This window comes from Aotus nancymaae, unplaced genomic scaffold (assembly GCF_030222135.1).
Source record: "Aotus nancymaae isolate 86718 unplaced genomic scaffold, 86718_ANA_hifiasm-v0.15.2.pri h1tg000108l, whole genome shotgun sequence".
Taxonomy (NCBI): Eukaryota; Metazoa; Chordata; class Mammalia; order Primates; family Aotidae; genus Aotus; species Aotus nancymaae.
Genome location: NW_026988523.1, coordinates 31,305,491 through 31,325,800, shown reverse-complemented (window position 1 = coordinate 31,325,800; position 20,310 = coordinate 31,305,491). Strand labels below are relative to the sequence as shown.

The following is a 20,310-nucleotide window of genomic DNA, read 5'->3' as shown; positions in this document are numbered from 1 at the left end:
TGCCTCTGTAAAAGCAAAAGGCAGCAGGACCACCGTTCTTCTCAGGAGTGTGAGCGCAGGGGAGAGTACGGCCACCCAGAGAACCTAGTTTTGTGCTGGACATTCAATAGTCATAATGTGTTCCTTTCAGTCCAGATCCCAAGGAGAAAAACCTTCCCGAGTTACCTGAAAAGGCATACACATGTTGCTGGGGGTGGGGAGGAGGGACCATTGCTGAGATCTGTCCCAAGGGCTCTGCCAGGCTCTATCTCCATAGGCTGGGAAAGGAATCCTGTCAATCTTCAAAGGATTTTTGTGCAAGCTTGCAGATAAGATGGGCAAGCTCAATCACCTCTGAGATCTGAAGGAGAAGAAGGAATTTTCAAAGGAGCCACTGGGAAGAGAACTGCAAACCAAGGGCCTCCCGTGGATTCTTTCCCCACCCTTCTCCATTCCCTGCCCTCAAAAAACTGCCCCACTAGTTACCTGGGAAAACCAGTTAGATGTTTCTTCTTCTTTTCAGACTGACCAGTCTAACTCAAATCTCAAAAGTCCCTGTTCACTTCTGCCCACACAACCCAAAGGATTTGTAGTCTAGGAAACCAAAGAAGTGTTTGATCAATAAATCAATTTATTTAAAAGAATATGTTACAATTAATTACACTAAGTGACATTACCAAACAATTTTAGAGTGGTTAGCTCTAGAACAAGGAATGAAAGAAACACTGTTAGCCATTATTGTGTCTGTGTATTTTCTCTTCACATTTCTTAAATCACAAATAAAAAATACAAGATACTGCAGTGAAAATACAATTAGAGTTTCTCTCAAATAAATTAAATGTGTGTGGCCTGGGAAAGACTGAAGCCCAGCTCACTGGCTTAAAAGGGGGTCATGATATAAAATTAATGTCCAAGTTTAGCAGGTGGCCAAGTGCCCCCACCCCGTATCACTCCCCTCTTTGAATCTACTCCTTCCCATAGCCCTGACCTTCCCACATACCCTAGATTATTGCTCAGGAGTGAGCTGATGCTGTCCTGGCAGCAATGAGGCCTGGCGTGATGTGCTCAGGTTTAGGGGAAGAGGAAGTCAAGAGGTGGACCTGGAAGATGGGGAGCTAGAGAAGCACAGCCACTGCCTCTCTTCTTCCCCCTCTCTGAGTGTTATATCACATCATCCTCCAAAGGAAGCTACTGTGACACAAGGAAGCTGGTGAAGAAACAGCTGTATGTTGGGGTTAACACATCAAAGAGCTTCTACTGCGGAATCAATCTAGCCAAATAGTATGACGAAGAGAAGGGAGGGCACAGCAGCCCCTCCTGGTCTGGAAAATTTAGGTCAACTAGGATGAAGTCCCCTTCAAGAAAACTGCCTCCTAGGAGCCCAGCCAGAAATTGGCAAATTCTGAGATAGGAGAGCGAAGTGTCATCTCCTGTCAGTGCCCTATTTCGCTGCTCCAAGCATTGGGTTTGGAGCTAGAAGAAGGGATAACCCAAAGCTACTGGCCTGGGTAACTAAAGGGTGAAACTAAATGGGCCAGGCATGAGGATGATGGAATATTTATCTAATTCCTCCCTGAGAGCTCGGTCCAGGCCTAGGAGCTGCCCTGAGCACGCACATATCTGTACCTGCGCTTAGGCCTAGGGTAAGGAGAGGGCGGGAAAACAGAGAATAGAATAAACATATAAAGAGTAGAGGGCCCAAAGCATGGCCCAAGGGAATCTTTCTGCAGGGACAGGTTTCTCAGGGTCTACGTTTGCTCTGGGGCCATAAAAAGCTCTGAGCTTCTACCCCAGAGGATAGAAACCAAGTGTGGAGGGAGGCCAATGAGAGACCAGGAGGATCCTGCTGGTTCTGCTGGGATGAAGCTCGGGGCATGGGGAGCCCCTTCTTCCCAGGAACAAATTGCAAAAGAAGTCCGGGTAGAAGCCTCCCTGGGCAGAAGCTGGGACTAAGAACAGTAGAGATTACAGAAGAGAAGTGCAGAGGAAGGGGAGAGAGAACAGTCACAACTAACACTCTTCATGCAAAGAAGGGCTTGGTCTTACAGGACCTGCACAGCCACAGGGACCCCGTCTCCATCACCCAAGGCCGGGTATGGGCGGAAGAGAAGGCGCTGTCCTTTAGGGTTGCCCTCCTTCCCCACCTCCTTGCTGCAAGCTGGGTGCTTTGTTAGTGGACACTTTCAAGAAGGGGCCGTTCCTAAAAAATTCTGCCAACAGGCCAACTACCTATAGGGCCCTCACCTAATCTCCAAAGCACCAAGTGAATGCTATCCCGGAAATGGAACACAGCACCATCTCCCCACTCTAAGGGGCCTCCAAATCCCTATGTCTCATATCCGAAGGTCAGCATTCAATCTGTCGTATGGAATCCCAGATTTGTTCATTACTGTCCCACTTTGAGTGGAGTAGGGGCAAATTGCTATTTTTAGTTTGAACAAAGCTGGTGCCAAAAGTCTCTTTAGCATCTAGGAGTAGGAAATCAACATGTCTTCTTTTCAGGGTCCTTTGGCTCATTTTAAATTCATTTAAGCCAAAAGAAGTTAGTTCTGTGTCAAAGTCTTCAAATTAGGGATCCCGCTGCAACTTTACACATTCAGCATTCTTATGTTTGGTAGCAGCCGCCTGTAATCACAGCTACTTGGGAGGCTGAGGCCGGAGAATTGCTTGAACCCCGTAGGCAGATGTTGCAGTGAGCTGAGATCGTGCCACTGCACTCCAGCTTGGGTGACAGAGCAAGACTCCATCTTGAAAAAAAAAAAGAGACTTTCCAGCTACCCAACGCTGCTCAGTGCAGTTGACTACGACCATTCATGACTGTCTCCCAGTTAGAGCGAAAGATGCCATCCTATGAAGGTTTTGCTTGGAAGGGGGAGCAGGGAAAAAGAAAAGGCTCAAAGATGTGTTTTAGTTGCATCTGAGCCTCACTTGGTGCTTCTTATGTATTATCTACAGAGCTTAGGGGCTGGGGATATTGACCTACCCCAGTTAGCTCTGGCTTCTAATCCTTGGATGCAGCTCTTAGGTCTCAAAGGGTCTAGCTGCAAGATCAGATGAGGAACTCTTTGAGGGACAGAAAGCAGAAAGGTTTTCCTTCAGTTTCCATTTAACTAAAACCATCTAAATCAACCATATTCCTACTACTCCTTCCTGGGTCCTCAGCTGGCTTGGATGGGGCTGTAGTTTGGCTGGCACAGACCACTGACCCATTGCAAGTTTCCCCAAGACCTTGAAGGTATTATTGGATCCCTCCCCATCACTGCTGTTTAAGGAAGTCACAGAGAATGTCATAGTTGTGGGTGGTTATTGGTCAGGAATGGAGAAGGTAAAAATGAACACGGGGCACTGCTTTCATGCTTTCCCCTATGTAAGTCCAACCTGTTTGCCTAAGGTATCAGCTTAACTCTGGTCCCGAGTACTATCCCTGCTGCAAAAAAAGGCAGGGAAGGACACAGTGGCTCATGCCTGTAATCCCAGCACTTTGGGAGGCTGAGACAGGAAGATCACATGAGGCCAGGAGTTCGAGACCAGCCTGGGAAACATAATGAGACCCTGTCTCTACAAAAATTTTTTTTTAAAGAATTAGCCAGGTACAGTGGTGCATACCTGTAGTCCCAGCTACTCACGAGGGTGAGGCGGAAGGATCATCTGAGCCCAGGAATTCAAGGTAACAATCAGCTATGATCATGCTACCACACTCCAGTCTGGGCGACAGAGTAAGATCCTGTCTCCAAAAAAAAAAAAAAAATGGCAAGCAAAACAGGAAATTACTACCAGCTTCAAGTTCCCAACTTCCTGAGCCCACCCGCAACTCCACTCAGGGCCAGTTGAGGGAAAGCATACTGGGGCCCTAGGAAAGCAGGAAGGAAGTGCAGAATGTGGCTAGAAAGCCAGGAGTGAGAGAAACAGATGGATCAGAAAAACTGTCACAGAATCAAGAGACCACACCAAGACTTCAGGCTCTCCCTGCAGAACTACAGCCTGTTAACCTTGAGAAACACACCTCTTTCTCCTCCCCAGCACCCTCTTGGAAGATAAAGAAACTATACTCCTTGCTCCTCAGACTCTATGGTAACCCACGAGCCAGAATCTACACTCAGTACAAAAAAGGGGCAAAAATCCAAGCAGGTTGTAAACTTTTCGAGTCCTTCATGAGGAGAGGTATTTTCCCTGTAAAATGTTTTTTTTTTTTTTTCCTTTTTAAAGTTTGTTTCAAAATAAAGAGAGCACGAAAGAGGTCATGGATTCTAGTGAAAGGTGTGTAAAAACACAAGCTAAAAAAGGTACTGCCATCAATATGAAATTTAAAAAGAAATATATATATGTATATACGTGCAGCTAATTTGTGTATATATAATTTTTACATACATACATATATATGTCTGAACAGTGCAAATGGATGAAGTTCATAGTTCCAGTTTTAAAAATATAGTACAAGGAGAGGCTGTTGGTACGAGGCCCAGATGAAAGAACAAAGATACCTTTGGCAAGTTGGTTGGGCTTATTTCTTTTCCTGTCTTAACTCAGTTGACTTCTGATGCTAACCAATCTGCTGTTCTCTACCACCTCAATTCCAGAGACATGAAATTCAGAGGGGGTTATTAATAATATTTAGTTTAGGGCTTTTGAATATAATGACTTTTTAACTTTTTCTCTTCCTTTGTGTTAATGGTTACTCTGTCTGACACGGGACATGAAAGGAGTAAGAGGATGGGGGTGAAGGGAAGGGAAGGGGATAAAGAAAGGCTAGGTGGCCATATCTCTCTGCTGTGACCTCGCCATCTGGAAAATGTTCTGAAAGGGAAAAAAAAAAAGAGTTATTGGGAAGCCACATCTCCTCTTATCTGGAGACAACTCCTCAAACAGAAGCTAAAAAGGTATGCCTGGACGGCTCAATCTGATTGGTCCCACCTGTCCTGATATAACTTCTCATCTAGAATCACAGCCTTTTAGAGCCGGCAGGGACCTTGGATATTAATTACCTGGTTCAGTCTTCCTGTTTTACAGAAGAGAAAACTGAGAACTAGGGACGCTGATTTACCCAAAATTACACAGAGGGGAAAAAAAAAAAAAAAAAACAAGAGAAAACCCAGATAAAATTCCCAGAGCCCAGTGTTCTTTCTACTGTACTAAGAATATAAATTTTCATGTTCTTGACTTGACCTCTTTATCCTTTCAAAGATTTTCTTTGAGAACAAATAGCTAATTATTCAGAATCTTCCAATTTCTTCTCCAGCACTGGCACATACAGACAGCAGTAAAGCAATAGCAAACACCTTTCCTCACATACACATTCTTGATTCACCTAGAAAGACTGCCAGGACTCATCCAGTCAGACGGCTACAACTGAGGACAGCTGCCCCTGTGGGTCAGGAACAACATGGAGGGTGATCTGATTTAAAAAACTGGCAGAGGAGGGTCCATGAAGTCATGAGAGATGGAAGAGCCTGTAGCCAATGTGCACCCTCTAGACAAGGGAAGAAGCAGGGCTTTTTTGCACAGCCCGTTCACCATCCAGAGGCCAACCTTGCTGGAAGAATGTCCTGGCTCATATGAGATAATCAGTCTCTAACTAATATTCCTAGAAAGACAGAGATGGAGGTGAGGGTCCCAGGTATTTGGCCACAGGCCTATAAATTTTAAATAAACAAAAAGATGAGAAAGTCAATTCAAGGATTGTTTAGAATTACCTCTTTTCTCCACTTGAGCTCGCAGAACACCCTCTCGAAGCACTCATGCATGTAATTGAACTGAAAAAAAAAAAGGTCAGACACTCACTGACTTCTCAAGAGCAGGCACCTCAGGACTGTGCCTTTGAACTCCCGTCCCCTGTCACCCCATCTTCCAAACTCAGTCTAGAGAAAAACCCTGACAAGTACCACAAAACCCAGGCCTGGTCCATCCACTATTCTCTAGCTCCTTCTAGTGGTAACTATGAGCCAACTAGGATAGGAAATTGCCAATCCCAGTCAGGCCTAAAGGAAAGACAGGATGAATCTGGGGGCTCCAAGGTTCAAACAGGTTCATATCTCAAGACAACCACTATCTCCATCTCCCTCTCCATTTATGCATTTAGCTGAAAAAACAAAAAACACTAAGCCCCAGCTACTTTCCCTAAATCGCACTCACATATGGCGTGAAGATTTTAACCCATCGGGGCTTCTTCTCTCCTCGTGCATATTCGAAACAGAAGGCCATCCCCTCTTCGTCTGTGTCCCATCGTTGCATCTCATCCCATTCAAATGCGATCACCTGGTTCTGGACAACCAAGACAAGGGAGTAAGGTACAGTCTGTGTTTGAGTGTGACAGGGAACTGAGGTAGGGGGTTTTGGACCAGGTGACAGAAGAGAAATGAATGGAGATGTCTGCATCGCTTCAGAGAGAGGACTATGACAGAAGAGTATAATCAGCGGAGGCAGCCAATGAAGTTGAGGATCGGTGTGGTTTCCGCGTTTGTTTATTTGCCCCAGTCAAAATACAGTTTTGATTTCATTTCCCCCTAAAAAGGAATTAAAACATCACAACCAAGTGAGCATCGAAGTATCTCAGGTCCTCGTAGCCTGAGCCCTATGCTGAACACTCACCTCCAGCTGTCCTTCTTCAGTGCAGGCATGCAGTTTAAAGTGCGTGATGCTGATGGCTGTGATAACGTGCCCCTTCCTCCTGGAATCACAGGCACAGTGGGGAAAGATGATTTCATTGTAGCCCTCACAAGTCCTTAGCATGTTAAGGTACTAGGAAAAAAGGAAGGAGAAACAGGGTTACTATGTTACTAAACACAATGAAGAGCTAATGAGATGTGGTGCAAGGAAAAGAACAGAGAGTATTCTCACCCAACAACCTGAAGACCTGGCCTCTGGTCTTGCACCCATCCCTAAGTTGGGACAGGACTCTGAGACAATTCTTTTCTTTTTCTTTTTTGAGACCGGGTCTTGCTCTGTCACTTAGGCTGGGGTACAGTGGCATGATCTTGGCTCACTGCAACCTCAACTTCCAGGGCTCAAGCAATCCTCCCCACTCAGTCTCTAGTGATCCTCCTGCTTCAGCCTCCCAAGTAGCTGAGACCACAGGCACCCACCACCATATCTGGCTAATTTTTTGATTTTCTGTAGAGACAGGGTCTCTCTATATTGCCCACACTGGTCTTGAACTCCTGGGCTCAACTAATCCTCCTGCCTCAGTCGCCCAAAGTGCAAGGGTTACAGGCATGAGCCCCCATGCCTAGCTAGCAATTCTTTATCCCACTTCCAAATTCTGCCTTCATACTTTTTTTAAATTTTGCCATAAGTAAGGAAACAACACCTTCATACTTCTAACAGTCCTTTCTCTACTTAAGAAAGATATACAGATGCTGGGTGCAGTGGTTCATGCCTGTAATCCCAGCACATTGGGAGACCGAGCGGGTGGATCACGAAGTCAGGAGTTCGAGACCAGCCTGACCGACACGGTGAAATCCCGTCTCTACTAAAAATACAAAAATTAGTCAAGTGTGGTGGCACAAGCCTGTAATTCCAGCTACTAGGAAGGCTAAGGCAGCAGAATTGCTTGACCCTGGGAGGCAGAGATTGCAGTGAGCCGAGATTGTGTCACTGCACTCCAGCCTAGGCGACAGAGCAAGACTCAGTCTCAAAAAAAAAAAAGATTTGCAGATGAAAATCAGAAGATATACTATAACCAGGATAACCAGGACTCATAGGGCTAGAAGGGATCTCACAATTCTACTTAGTCTGATCCTCTATTTTCATTGTAATGAAGGCATGGGAATCTAATCTATCCTTACGATTAAGAAAGGGAGTAAATATTTCTCATTCCTTTTCCAATCAAAAATTACAATGATCTGTGGTAAGGATTAAGCTACCCCAAATCTCCTATTTATAAAACGTTAAAACTGAAAGAGACTTTAACAATGAGTCATTTTATGGGAGCTCAAGAGTAAGATGAGACTAGCCTGCAGCCACAAGTAATAGTAAGTGGCACAACCAGGACTAGAACCCAGGTTTAACTTCCAGGCCTCCGTTCCTTTTACTACCACCACCTAGTCCCCAAATCAATCCCATTGTACCCTGGGTCTCCAGTATATATGCTTCCTTAAAAAGCATCTGGACCAAAATGAAGTGGCACATATGACTCTCACAGTTACAACACTGCAAAACCAATCCGGAGAGGCCAGGTGCAATGGCTCCTGCCTGTAATCCCAGCACTTTGGGAGGCTGTGGCAGGAGGATTGCCTGAGCCCAGGAATTTGAGACCAGCCTAGGCAACACAGTGACACTTTGTCACTACAAAAAATTTCAAAATTATCTGGGCATGGCGGTGTGTGCCTGTAGTCCTAGCTATTTGAGGGGCTTACGCAGGAGGATAGGTTGAGCCCAGGAGTTCAAGGTTGCAGTGAGACATGGTAATGCCACCGCATTCCAGCCTAGGCAACAGAGCAAGACTCTACGTCTTTATTTATTTACTTATTTATTTGAAACAGAGTCTCACTGGAGTGCAGTGGTTGAACCATGTCTCACTGCAGCCTCCGCCTCCCAGGTTCGAGCAATTCTCATGCCTCAGCCTCCTGAGAAATTGGGACCACAGATGTGTGCCACCACACCTGGCTAATGTTTTGCATTTTTAGCAGAGACAGGGTTTCGCCATGTTGGTCAGGCTGGTCTCAAACTCCTGACCTCAAGTGATCCAGCTGCCTTGGCCTCCCAAAGTGTTGGGATTATAAGTGTGAGCCACCATGTCTGGCCAACAAGTACAACAGTATTTCAATCACATCATTTTCTTCCCTCCCTCCTTCTATCGCCCTATTCCACCTTCTCTTTTTTATTGTCCTTCCTAGTCTAGTGATAAACTTAATTAAGCAGTGATACTGCTTAATCCTGCCATTAGCACTATAAACAAAGGAAATCCCTGACTCCTATATTCAAGCCCAGCGGTTATAATAAACAGGAAAGCTTGGGACACATAGGAGTGATTAAGAAGCCCAAACTGCCCTGGGCTTGAATCCTGGCCCCATTACTTCCTAACTGTGCTACCTTGGGCAAGTTAGTTTCCTCTTCTGTAAATGGGAAATAATAATAGCATCTATACCACAGCATTATTTGCGAGCAATAATTCCGAGTATTTGGCAGAGCATGGTGGCTCACGCCTGTAATCCCAATACTTTGGGATGCTGAGGTGGGAGGATCACTTGAGCTCAGGAGTTAGAGACCAGCCTAGGCAATGTAGTGAAACCCCATCTCTACAAAAACAAACAAACAAACAAAATGTGCCGGGCACCTGTAGTCCCAGCTACTTGGGAGAGTGAGGTGGGAGGACTGCTTGAGCCCAGGAGGTCAAGGCTGTGACGGCACCACTGCACTCCAGTCTGGGCGACAGAGCAAGACCCAGTCTCAAAATAAAAGATAAAAATAAAAAAGGTATTTAACATAGTACTCGGCCATAATTAGGCATTTAATAAGTGGCAGCTAAGAAAAACTTTTTTAAGTATCTGGAAATAACTTTAAAAAATTCCTGGGGTGAGCTTCAAGTAGGTGACAGTAAAACAAACAAACAAATCTCCTGAGGGGAAAAAAGCACGTGAGAGGGAGAGAAGCAACATGAATGGCAGAAAGCTGAAGGCTATTGAAGCTGGGTAGTGGGTACATGGGGGCTAACTGTATTTTCCTTCCAACTTCTTTATTTATTTAAAAATGTACACAGCCAGGTGCGGTGGCTCATGCCTGTAATCCCAGCACTTTGGGAGGCCGAGGCAGGCGGATCACGTGAGGTCAGGAGTTGGAGACAAGCCTGGCCAACATGGTGAAACCCCATCTCTACTAAAAATACAAAAATTAGTCAGGCATAGTGGCATGTGCCTGTAATCCCAGCTATATGGGAGGCTGAGGCAGGAGGACTGCTTGAACCTGGGAGGTGGAGGTTGCAGTGAGCCGAGATTGTGCCACTGCACTCCAGCCTGTCTGGGCAACAGAGCAAGAGTCAATCTCAAAATAAATAAATAAATAAATTACACACACACACACACACACACACACAGAGTATATATTATATATATAAAATCACATTTTATTGTGCGTGTACATATACACAATAAAATGTTAAAAAGAGCACCCTGGCAATCAGGCCTCTGGCACTCAATCCAAGCCATCTTCCTAACATAGTCATCAGAAACTTTACATGCTCAGTAAGCAGCAATTCTGCTCCAAGATGCTTAAGACCTCTGCAAAACTAATTCTATTCATGTCCTTTAACAAAATAGGATTACATATAGCGCATCTGTTGAGAGTTCTCTTCGTTGGGAGGCACCACTACTGTTTTGACAAATATTTCTGCCACAATCAATTGGGAGTTTTACTATAACAGATCTTCTAAAAAGAGAGAAGCATGCCAAGGCAGGGATTGGTAAAAGAGACCAGAAGCAGCGTGGAGCTCTGAGTATCTTAAACTCTCTCTTTGTCACTTTGAGTAAGTTACTCTACCTGGGGTCTTCTCTTCTGCCATCTGGAAATAAAAGACACTGCTGGCATGTGACACTGACAAGCTATGTGATCTCGGGTGAGAATCTTAATCTCTCAGACTCCACTTCTCTGTCAAGTAGGAATAATACCTGCAGGGTTGTTATAGGGGGAAAACGAGACTTCATATACAGTGCCTAGACCAGTCAGGCACATAATACATGCCCTCTGCGTCCCCTCTGAATCAGAAGGCTGATTTATCCATCCGTGTCCAAGAATGCAGTCCTTGAATGCAAAAGACCTTCAGGGGACTTCTTAATGGCATAAGTTCTAAAAATAACCCAAGTGAAAACTAAGGGCACCTGTGCCCTTAGTGAGCCAATAAAGGTAAAGTCTTATTGGGAGACAAGGTTTTCAGAGCGCTCAGTTTGGGTAGTATTTATCTCCAGAGATTCTGGCTTGGTAAATGTAGGGTGGAGTCTAGAAATCTGCATTTTAAGCAGCTTCAAAAGTGATTGCCATGTAAGTAGACTAGGACCAGACTTTGAGAAAAACTGACACACATACTGCCTTGTATAAAATCATTACAAATTATGTAGAGAAACAGAAACTATTTACCTGCTCAACAATGGCAAAATCAGGCCACTTCAACATAAGAAAAGCATAATTTACACGTCTATTGTTTGTGTGAGGAGACAGAGGGAAAGGGAAGGAGGGAGGAAGGAAGAGAAGAGAAAACATTGTTTCTTGTATATTATATTCTCAACCATCCAAATTTGAGATTCAGTCTAACTTTGTAAGTATAAAACAAAAATGTTTTTGGTCACACCAGATATTATAAACTATGCACAGATGTGAGCTCTCTTCTGTATTTGGAGATTTGGAGGACAGGGAAACTTACACAAATCTTATTTATCTTCCAAGAATCCTGGAGTGGCTAGGCACGGTGGCTCAAGCCTGTAATCCCAGCACTTTAGGAGGCTGAGGTAGGTGATCACAAGGTCAGGAGTTCAAGACCAGCCTGGCCAACATGGTGAAACCTCGTCTCAACTAAAGATACAAAAATTAGCCAGGCGTGGTGGCACACACCTGTAATCCCAGCTACTTAGGAGCCTGAGGCAGGAGAATCGCTTGAACCTGGAGGCACAGGTTGCAGTGAGCCGAGATTGCACCACTGCACTCCATCTCCAGAAAAAAAAAAAAAAGAATCCTGGAGTATTTTTTCAAGATTCTACTTAACAGCTGATAATGTGAATATCCCCACTTTACAGAAAAGAAACTAAAACTGAGAAGTTCATTGTATTGCTGAAGGTCTTACAGTGATGTGACAACTACTAATTGTAGCGGCCGAGTCTATTTGTAGGCCTGTTCACCACACTTAGTTGCTATGGTTAATGGTATCAGGGCCTATGGGCACAGAAGGGTTCATTTGAGAAGTTTCAATGTATTGACCATGACCTAATATTGGCTAGGCTAATGGCTTTGAATACTGATACTTGAATACATATTATACTTATAAAATTCAAACTTTGATGAGATTTTCTTCAAAATCTGACTATCCTATCATGTGACTAGTACACAGTTATATGTTGGCACTAAGTTTTTAAGACAATTCCACAAATGTTTAAGCACATTTTATACACAATGGCAAAGACCATGGGGAAACATCTGTGTATCGACTCTACTCGAGTTTTTACCTGGGTGATTTACAAAATAAAAACAAGTCTAAAAATGACTTCATAATAGATTACTGTGTTTATTAGATTCAGATTTTCTAAATTTTGCCACAGCACAACGCAAACCTGTTTATTACTTTCACACCTTGCTCTGTGCCTGGCACATACTTGGTACTCAAGAAATACATTCTGTTGAATGCACAGATTTTCAGACAGTGTGTTTGGAGTACTGTAACTGCAAAGAAACAGTATGTATTCCACACTGGCATGATTAGGAGACCTTATGAAATTATTTTGATTCTATTAACTTTTCAGGAACAAGAAAACTTGGTTGGTTTTCACAAAGACAAAAGATTACTGCAGAAGTTGATGGCCCTTTAGTATTTGGCCCTTTTCACCAAAAAGATGCAAATGTATTAGAATCATGCATTAATAAATAGAAGACAATGCCATTATCTTAAAAAACAAGTGGAAGTTATGTTTTAAAATTCTGTCTCACACACAGCAAAATTCTCCAACCAAAATTCTGCCAAGATTTAATTACATTTAAAATATTTTGCATTTTCTATTTCAGCCTGCTGATACACAGAACATGGGTAAGATGGCTTCCGGATCTTCGGTAATTTTCTAAGGTAAAGAGATTTCTTTCTTTTCATCATATAAGCGATTAAAATATTAGCTAGATATGAGGTTACAGTCTAAGTTCAATGGCTGACTGGTTTGCATTCTTTTTTCTTGTTTTTTTTTTGAGACAGAGTCTCACTGTATCGCCCAGGCTGGAGTGCAGTGGTGCGATCTCAGCTCACTGCAACCTCCGCCTCCTGAGTTCAAGTGATTCTCCTGCCTCAGTCTCCTGAGTAGCTAGGATTACAGGCACATGCCACCACGCCCAGCTAATTTTTGTATTTTTAGTAGGAGACAGGGTTTCATCATGTGGCCAGGCTGGTCTCAAACTCCTGACCTCAGGTGACCTACCAGCCTTGGCCTCCCAAAGTGCTGGGATTACAGGCATGAGCCACTATGCCCTGCAGTGAGAATCAACATTCTCTCCTGAAAAGTACACAGAAGGTAGAAAAGAATTCAAGTGACCTATCAGAATCATTACTAAAGTATGAAAATGATAAAGATGGACACTAACTTACAATAGTTAATGCTTTTTTGACTTTATGATAGTGTGAAAGCAATGTGTGTGCAGTAGACATTGTACTTCAAATTTTTTTTTAAGTTTTCTGCTGTCTTTACAAGTACCTCAAATTTTTGTTCAAAGTTTAAATAACTTTAGGCCGTGTGTGGTGGCTCAAGCCTGTAATCCCAGCACTTTGGGAGGCCAAGGCGGGCGGATCACTTGAGGTCTGAAGTTCGAGACCAGCCTGGCCAACATGGTGAAACCCTATCTCTACTAAAAATACAAATATTAGACGGGTGTGGTAGCAGGTGCCTATAGTCCCAGCTACTCAGGAGGCTGAAGCAGAACTGCTTGAACCCGGGAGGCGGAGGTTGCAGTGAGCTGAGATCATGCCACTGCACTCCAGTCTGGGTAACAGGGTGAGACGCAGTCTCAAAAAAAAAAAAAATTTAACTTTATTACAAAATAGGCTTTGTGTTAGATGATTTTACCTGACTGTAGGGTAATATGTGTTCTGAGCACATTTAAGGTAGGCTAGGCAAAGCTATAATGTTCGGTAGGTTGCGTGTATGAAATGCATTTTTCATTTAATATTTTTAACTTAAGATGTGTTTATCATGATGTAACCCTATTGTAAGTTGAGGAACATCTGTAATTGAAAAAACTTCAACTACACGTGAATCTTCCAAGAGAGAAATTTTAAAATGCTATAATAAGAAATTTTTATGTGTTCTTTACTAATTTTATTTTTGACAATTTCCATCCCTGTATCTATGGCAGATACAAATTGAAAACTAATTTAAAGCCATTTAAGGAACATTCTAGGCAGTCCTGTTCAACAAAACTTTCAGTAATGATAAAAATGTTCTATACCTGTACAGTCCAATGTGGTAGCTATTCACTGTGCACATATATGGCTGCTTAGCATTAAAATGTGGCTAGAGCATCTAAGGAACTCAATTTTAAATTTTATTTAATTTAAATAAATTTAAATTTAGATTTAAATAGCCACATGAGACTAATAGCTATTGAATCAAATAGCAGAGTTCTAGGATGATATACTAACCAAGAGCACTACAGAGCATAAATGTTTAAGCAACTGCAGAAATGGAAGCTGTAAAAACAAATGATTTTGCTATTCTAAATCATGACTAAAATAATGTCTAATGTTAAAAATCTAGGCCAGGTGCAGTGGCTCACACCTGTAATCCCAGCACTTTGGGAGGCCGAGGCAGGCAGATAATGAGGTTAGAAGTTCGAGACCAGCCTGGCCAACATGGTAAAACCCCATCTCTACTCAAATACAAAAATTAGCTGGGTGTGGTGGCAGGCACCTGTAATCCCAGTTACTCAGGAGGCTGAGGCAAGGGAATTGGTTCAACCCAGGAGGCAGAGGTTGCAGTGAGCCAGGATCACGCCACTGCACTCCAGCCTGGATGACAGAGCAAGACTCCATCTTGAAAAAAAAAAAATCTAAATATCGTTCTTATAAATCGTATCTATATCCTATTGTAATGTTTTATATGACTTTTGTTTTAGCACTTTTTAATAAAAAAAGTTATTATTAATAATAAAATTATGGGCTGGGCTCAGTGGCTCACGCCTGTAATTCCAGCACTTTGGGAGGCCAAGACAGGTGGATCACCTGAGGTCAGCAGTTCGAGACCAGCCTGGCCAAATGGTGAAACCCTGTCTCTACTAAAAAATACAAAAATTAGCTGGGCATGGTGGCACATGCCTGTAGTCCCAGCTACTTGGGAGGCTGAGGCAGGAGAATCACGTGAACCCAGGAGGCACAGGTTGCAGTGAGCCTAGATCATGCCACTGCTCTGCAGCCTCAGCAACAGAGCGAGACTCTGTCCCCCACACCAAAAAAATAATAAAATGATGTACCAATATACAGTAATTTAAGATCTTTGTGTGTTAAATGGAGAAACACGATGGACTTTGCATCGAGGTCCCTATTCCCCTCCTTTTTAAAAATTAGGTAAGCCACTAACCAGGATGTAATCCTTTCAAAAATGACTGGAACGACAGGTTTAAAAGGCAGGAAGGGGTATTTTATAAAAGGATTATGGAGACATAAACTTACCATGACCATTTTTCTTTGTTCGTATAGCTTCTGTAATTGGTAGGACTTTTCTTCTGCTTTGATGTAACCTTTCTTCACATCATCGACTGCCTATCAACAAAACAGAAGTAGAGAAGAAAGGAGTGTAAAAAATCATTATTATGTACATTCTCAATGAAAATTGACACAGATACATTTTCAGCAAATCTCTTGTCCACTTGAACCACAGTCATTACCAGTGAACTCTGTCACATGTCCAGGGATATGGTCCGGCTCTGTGTCCCCAGACCATATTGAATTGTAATTCCCATGTGTCAAGGGAGGGACCCAGTGGGAGGTGACTGGATCATGGTCTGGTTTCCCCATGCTGATCTCGTGATAGTGAGGGAGTTCTCACTAGATCTGATGGGGCTTTTTTGTTTGATTGTTTTGAGATGGAGTCTGGCTCTGTCGCCCAGGCTGGATTACAGTGGCACAATCTCGGCTCACTGAAACCTCTGCCTCCTGGGTTCAAGTGATTCTCCTGCCTCAGCCTCAGAGTAGCTGGGACTACAGGTGTGAGCTACCATAACCAGCTAATTTTTTTATTTTTAGTAGTGACGGGGCTTCACCATGGTTGGCCAGCCTAGTCTCGAACTCTTGACCTCAAGTGATCGCCTGCCTCAACCTCCTAAAGTGCTGGGATTACAGGCATAAGCCACTGCACCTGGCCTAGATCTGATGGTTTTAAAAGTAGCAGTTCCCCCTGCCTGCACTCTCTCTCTCTCTTGCTGCCTTGTGAAGAAGGTGCTTGCTTCTCCTTCACCTTGTGCCATGATTGTAAGTTTCCTGTGGCATTCCCAGTCATGTGAAACTGTGAGTCAATTAAACTTTATTTCTTTATAAATTACCCAGTCTCAGGTAGTGCCTTTATAGCAGTGTGAGAACGGACTAATACATCCAGTAACAGGTATACTTACTGGAATAACTAGCATTTAAAGAATATCTAGCACATGCTCAAGCATTGTTCTAAATATATGTGAGAGATCTGGTTTCTCATGTCAAGAGACTTAAATATCAGTTATTTTATACCTGTGTAAACAATTAGAGAGCACTGAAAGATGCCATATAATGGTAACGATTAAATAGCAAACAAGTATGGTACAGACAGTGATATGTGCAGTCGGAATGGATGCACTTATTGGTAATTACAGTTATCAGGGAAGCCTTGGGTGGATCCCCAAAGCATAGACTGACGAAGAGAAATTATAAGCTAACGTCAGGAAACAGCAATGAGTCTGTGCTTAAATACTTTGAGAAAACAGATTTGCCTGATTTAAATAAAGGAATAGGAGACAATGAAAGATGATGCTAGATAGGCAGACTAACAACAGATTATAAAAGATTCTAAAAAGCAGGAAAAGGAATTTAAACTTAAGGAAACAAATAACAGGTAGCTAAAATAAGCAATAAAAAACGGTTTCTTCTGGCCAGGCATGGTGGCTCATGCCTGCAATCCCAGTGCTTTGGGAAGCTGAGGTAGGTGGATCTCCTGAGGTCAGGAGTTTGAGACCAGGTTGGCCAACATGGTGAAACCCTGTCTCTACTAAAAATACAAAAATTAACCGGTCATGGTGGTGGGCACCTGTAATCCCAGCTACTTAGGAGGCTGAGGCAGGAGCATTGCTTGAACCCAGGAGGCAGAGGTTGCAGTGAGCCATGATCATGCCACTGCACTCCAGCCTGGGTCACAGAGCGAGACTCCAGCTCAAAAAAAAAAAAAAAGGTTTCTTCTGTATTAAAGAAGAAATTTATGTTTGATTTCTTGTTTGAGGGCCACATGAATTAAACTAAAGAGAGAATGAAATAAGGAAGATCAATGATGTTATGGTACTTAAGGTAGAAATCATTTCCCAGAGTCTTTGAAAGAAAAATAGTTGGACAGGCAAATGAGTTCAAGATTAAGTCAAGAGACTAATTCATCATTTAGCTCTGTCAGCTACCAATGTGACTTGCATAAGTCATGTAAACCCTTTCACTGTGTAAAACTGGAATATCTCATAGATGGACCACAAAAAGATGACAGATGTTAAGAGTTTTGTAAAGTATATATAAGTAGCTATTATTAGTATCATTTAGCTATTAAGTTCTTCTAAGAATTGTACAAGGATATGAATGTCCTGCCAGGAAGTGACTAATAAAAAGATTATGCCAGTCTCTCCCCAGTCTTGGCCATACAAATGAGGGCTCAGTTAGGCACCGAGGATTATAGCCACAGAAGGGAAGGGATGTTCAATGAGAACCACCATGCAATGTCAATGCCCTGAAGAACCTGAACACTTGGCTTTTCATCACCAAAAGACTGTGCTGCTCCAGCCAAATTTAAACCAATTATTGACAAGCTGGCAGAGAAATAGGAGGGGAAATAAACGATACTGGTCTATCCAGTTTCCAAAGTAACTTACAGTGTTATTTAGTTCAGGGAAAAGGCTTTACAATTATTTTGCCATATTTCTGTATTGTTTAGATGAGAATAAGAATATAAGAAAACTGTCTTTCTGTTTTGTTTTTACCCCCAATGCCTACAACTATGTCTGACTCACAAAAGTACTAATATTTGATGAACACTTCCCCAAGGCAGAGGTAAGTCAGATTATCTACTCCAGCAACTCCAAGTGAGCTCTTTTTTCACATGGGCAGTAAAAATGGTCTTGTTTCATTTCTAATCAAGAAATTGCTTGCCCAGGTGTGGTGGCTCATACCTGTAATCCCAGCATTTTGAGAGGTGGAGGCAGGAGCATCACTTGAGGTCAGGAGTTTGCAACCAGCCTACCTAACATACTGAAACCCCATTTCTACTAAAACACAAAAATTAGTCAGATGTGGTAGAGCGAGCAGGTAATCCCAGCAACTCGGGAGTCTGAGGCAAGAGAATCACTTGAATCTGGGAGACAGAGGTTATATCTCCATGAGCCAAGATCACACCACTACACTCCAGCCTGTGAGACAGAGTGAGACTCTCTGTCTCCAAAAAAAAAAAAAAAAAAAAAAAACATTGCTTGACTGACTCTTGAGTAGAAAACATAAATATCACCACCCTAGATTCCCTTTTTACTTAAATTTTTTAGATTAAAGTAAAAGATGTATAGAGTTTTAAAAAACAAAACAAACAGTACTAAAAAGCTCCTAATAAAAACAGCAGCCTCCTGTTCCCAGAGCTTCATTCCACAAAAGCAACTACTTTTAGGCACTTTAAGCAATTTCTTGTGATATTCCTTCCATAATTCTAAATGGCATGCTTACACTGATAATTCCTGACCTACCAATTTTAGACACCATTGACTTACTTTGTTGAAAATATTTGGTTTTAACTCTTGTAGCACCCAAACACTCCCTCTTCCTCTTCCCCCAACTTCTCGATAAAAAATTAAATACTCCGTAACTGCATTATTTATTATAAGTATGTAAACACTGTTCACAACTAAGCTATACACTATGCTATGACTTTCTTTCTTGCATAATTTTTACTTTCTCTGAGGTTAAATGCCTCGTGTTTTTGTTTGTAACTATAAACGTTACCTATCACCAATATTTCCTCCACAATAACCAAATATCAAAACTCTTTTACTTAGGCATTCATTTTCTAAAACCTGTCAACAATTTTCATCTGCTGTAGTATATTCCCTTGTTTCTCTTTGTCCTTGCAAGTTTACACCTTTTAAATTCCACTACTGCTACTTTTGCAAGCTTTCAGGAAACAGCAGTTTAAATGTGTGTACAATTTGCCAGGTTCAACCAGAATTTAAACACAAATGATTAATTTTTATCTTATTAATTTTTAAGGAAAAGACTCTTATTATCATTAGCATCTAATATATAATATCTCATCAATTTAAATGTATACATTATTTCATATTTTAACATCTCTGAAATCGGGATGCATCTTACAATCAACGATGTATCAGTTTGACAGCTTTTTTCTCTCTCATACCAATACATAAAATAATGGGATGCATCTTATAATTGATAACATCTTAGAACTATGAAATTCACTGAATATTCCCACCATCAAAATATATGATACAAAAATAATTGAAATTAAGTAAAAGAAATTTGATATTACTTTTCAAAAGATACAGTTGTTTACTTAGTCCATCAAAAAACGGCAGCCAGGCATGGTATTTGTGGCCAGGCACGATGGCTCATGCCTATAATCCCAGCACTTTGGGAGGCCAAGCTGGGTGGATCTTTTGAGGCCAGGAGTTTGAGACCAGCCTGGGCAACATGGTGAAACCCCATCTCTATTAAGAATACAAAAATTATCTGGGTTTGGTGGCACATTACTGTAGTCCCAGCTACTCGGGAGGCTGAGGCATGAGAGTCGCTGGAACCCAGGAGGCGCAGGTTGCAGTGAGCCGAGATCATGCAACTGAACTCCAGGCTGGGAGACAGAGCGAGACTGTCTCAAAAAACAAACAAACAAACAAGCAAATAAATAAATCATTTGAGATGGTACAGTCACTGTGGAAAACAGTATAGCAGTTCCTCAAGAAGTTGAAAACAGAATTGCCATATGATTCAGTAATCCCACTTCTGGGTATACTGAAAAAAATATCTCAACAAGATTATCTGCATACCCATGTTCATAGCAGCATTATTCACAAGAACCAGGAAATGAAAGAAACCCAACTGTCCATGAATCAATGTTTAAATATAGTATATACATACAACAAAATATTATTCAGCCTTAAAAAGGAAGGAAACCCTGTCGTATACTCCCCCAACAAGCATGTATGAAACTTGAGGACATTATATTAAGTGAAATAGCCAGTTACAAAAAGGCAAATACTGTATGATTACACTTACATTAAATATCTAAAGTAGTCAAATTCATAGAAACAAAAAGTAGAATGGTAGTTGCCAAGGGAGAGGGGAAAACAGGGAGTTGTTTGATGGGTACAGAGTTTCAATCTTTTGCAAGATTAAAAGAGTTCTGAGCCAGGAGCAGTGGCTTATGCTGTAATCCCAACACT

At 42.2% G+C, this 20,310-nt stretch overlaps 1 protein-coding gene across 3 annotated transcripts in view; it reads right to left on the bottom strand.

Annotated features, from left to right (window-relative positions):
• Nucleotides 1-587: 587 nt before the first annotated feature.
• Nucleotides 588-20,310, bottom strand: part of SNX27 (sorting nexin 27) — an 83,944-nt gene continuing 64,221 nt past the window's right edge. For 2 of the 3 annotated variants that reach the window (XM_012462721.2, XM_012462723.2), the window contains exons 8-12: nt 15,320-15,409; nt 6,565-6,714; nt 6,109-6,237; nt 5,670-5,729; nt 588-4,773 (exon numbers count right to left, since the gene is read on the bottom strand). In XM_012462721.2, coding sequence (XP_012318144.1) covers nt 4,726-4,773; nt 5,670-5,729; nt 6,109-6,237; nt 6,565-6,714; nt 15,320-15,409 — 477 coding nt within the window. In that variant the 3' untranslated portion in view covers nt 588-4,725. Of the gene's footprint in view, nt 4,774-5,284; nt 5,561-5,669; nt 5,730-6,108; nt 6,238-6,564; nt 6,715-15,319; nt 15,410-20,310 lie in introns of all 3 variants that reach the window. The other variant, XR_001108997.2, reaches the window with a different exon arrangement.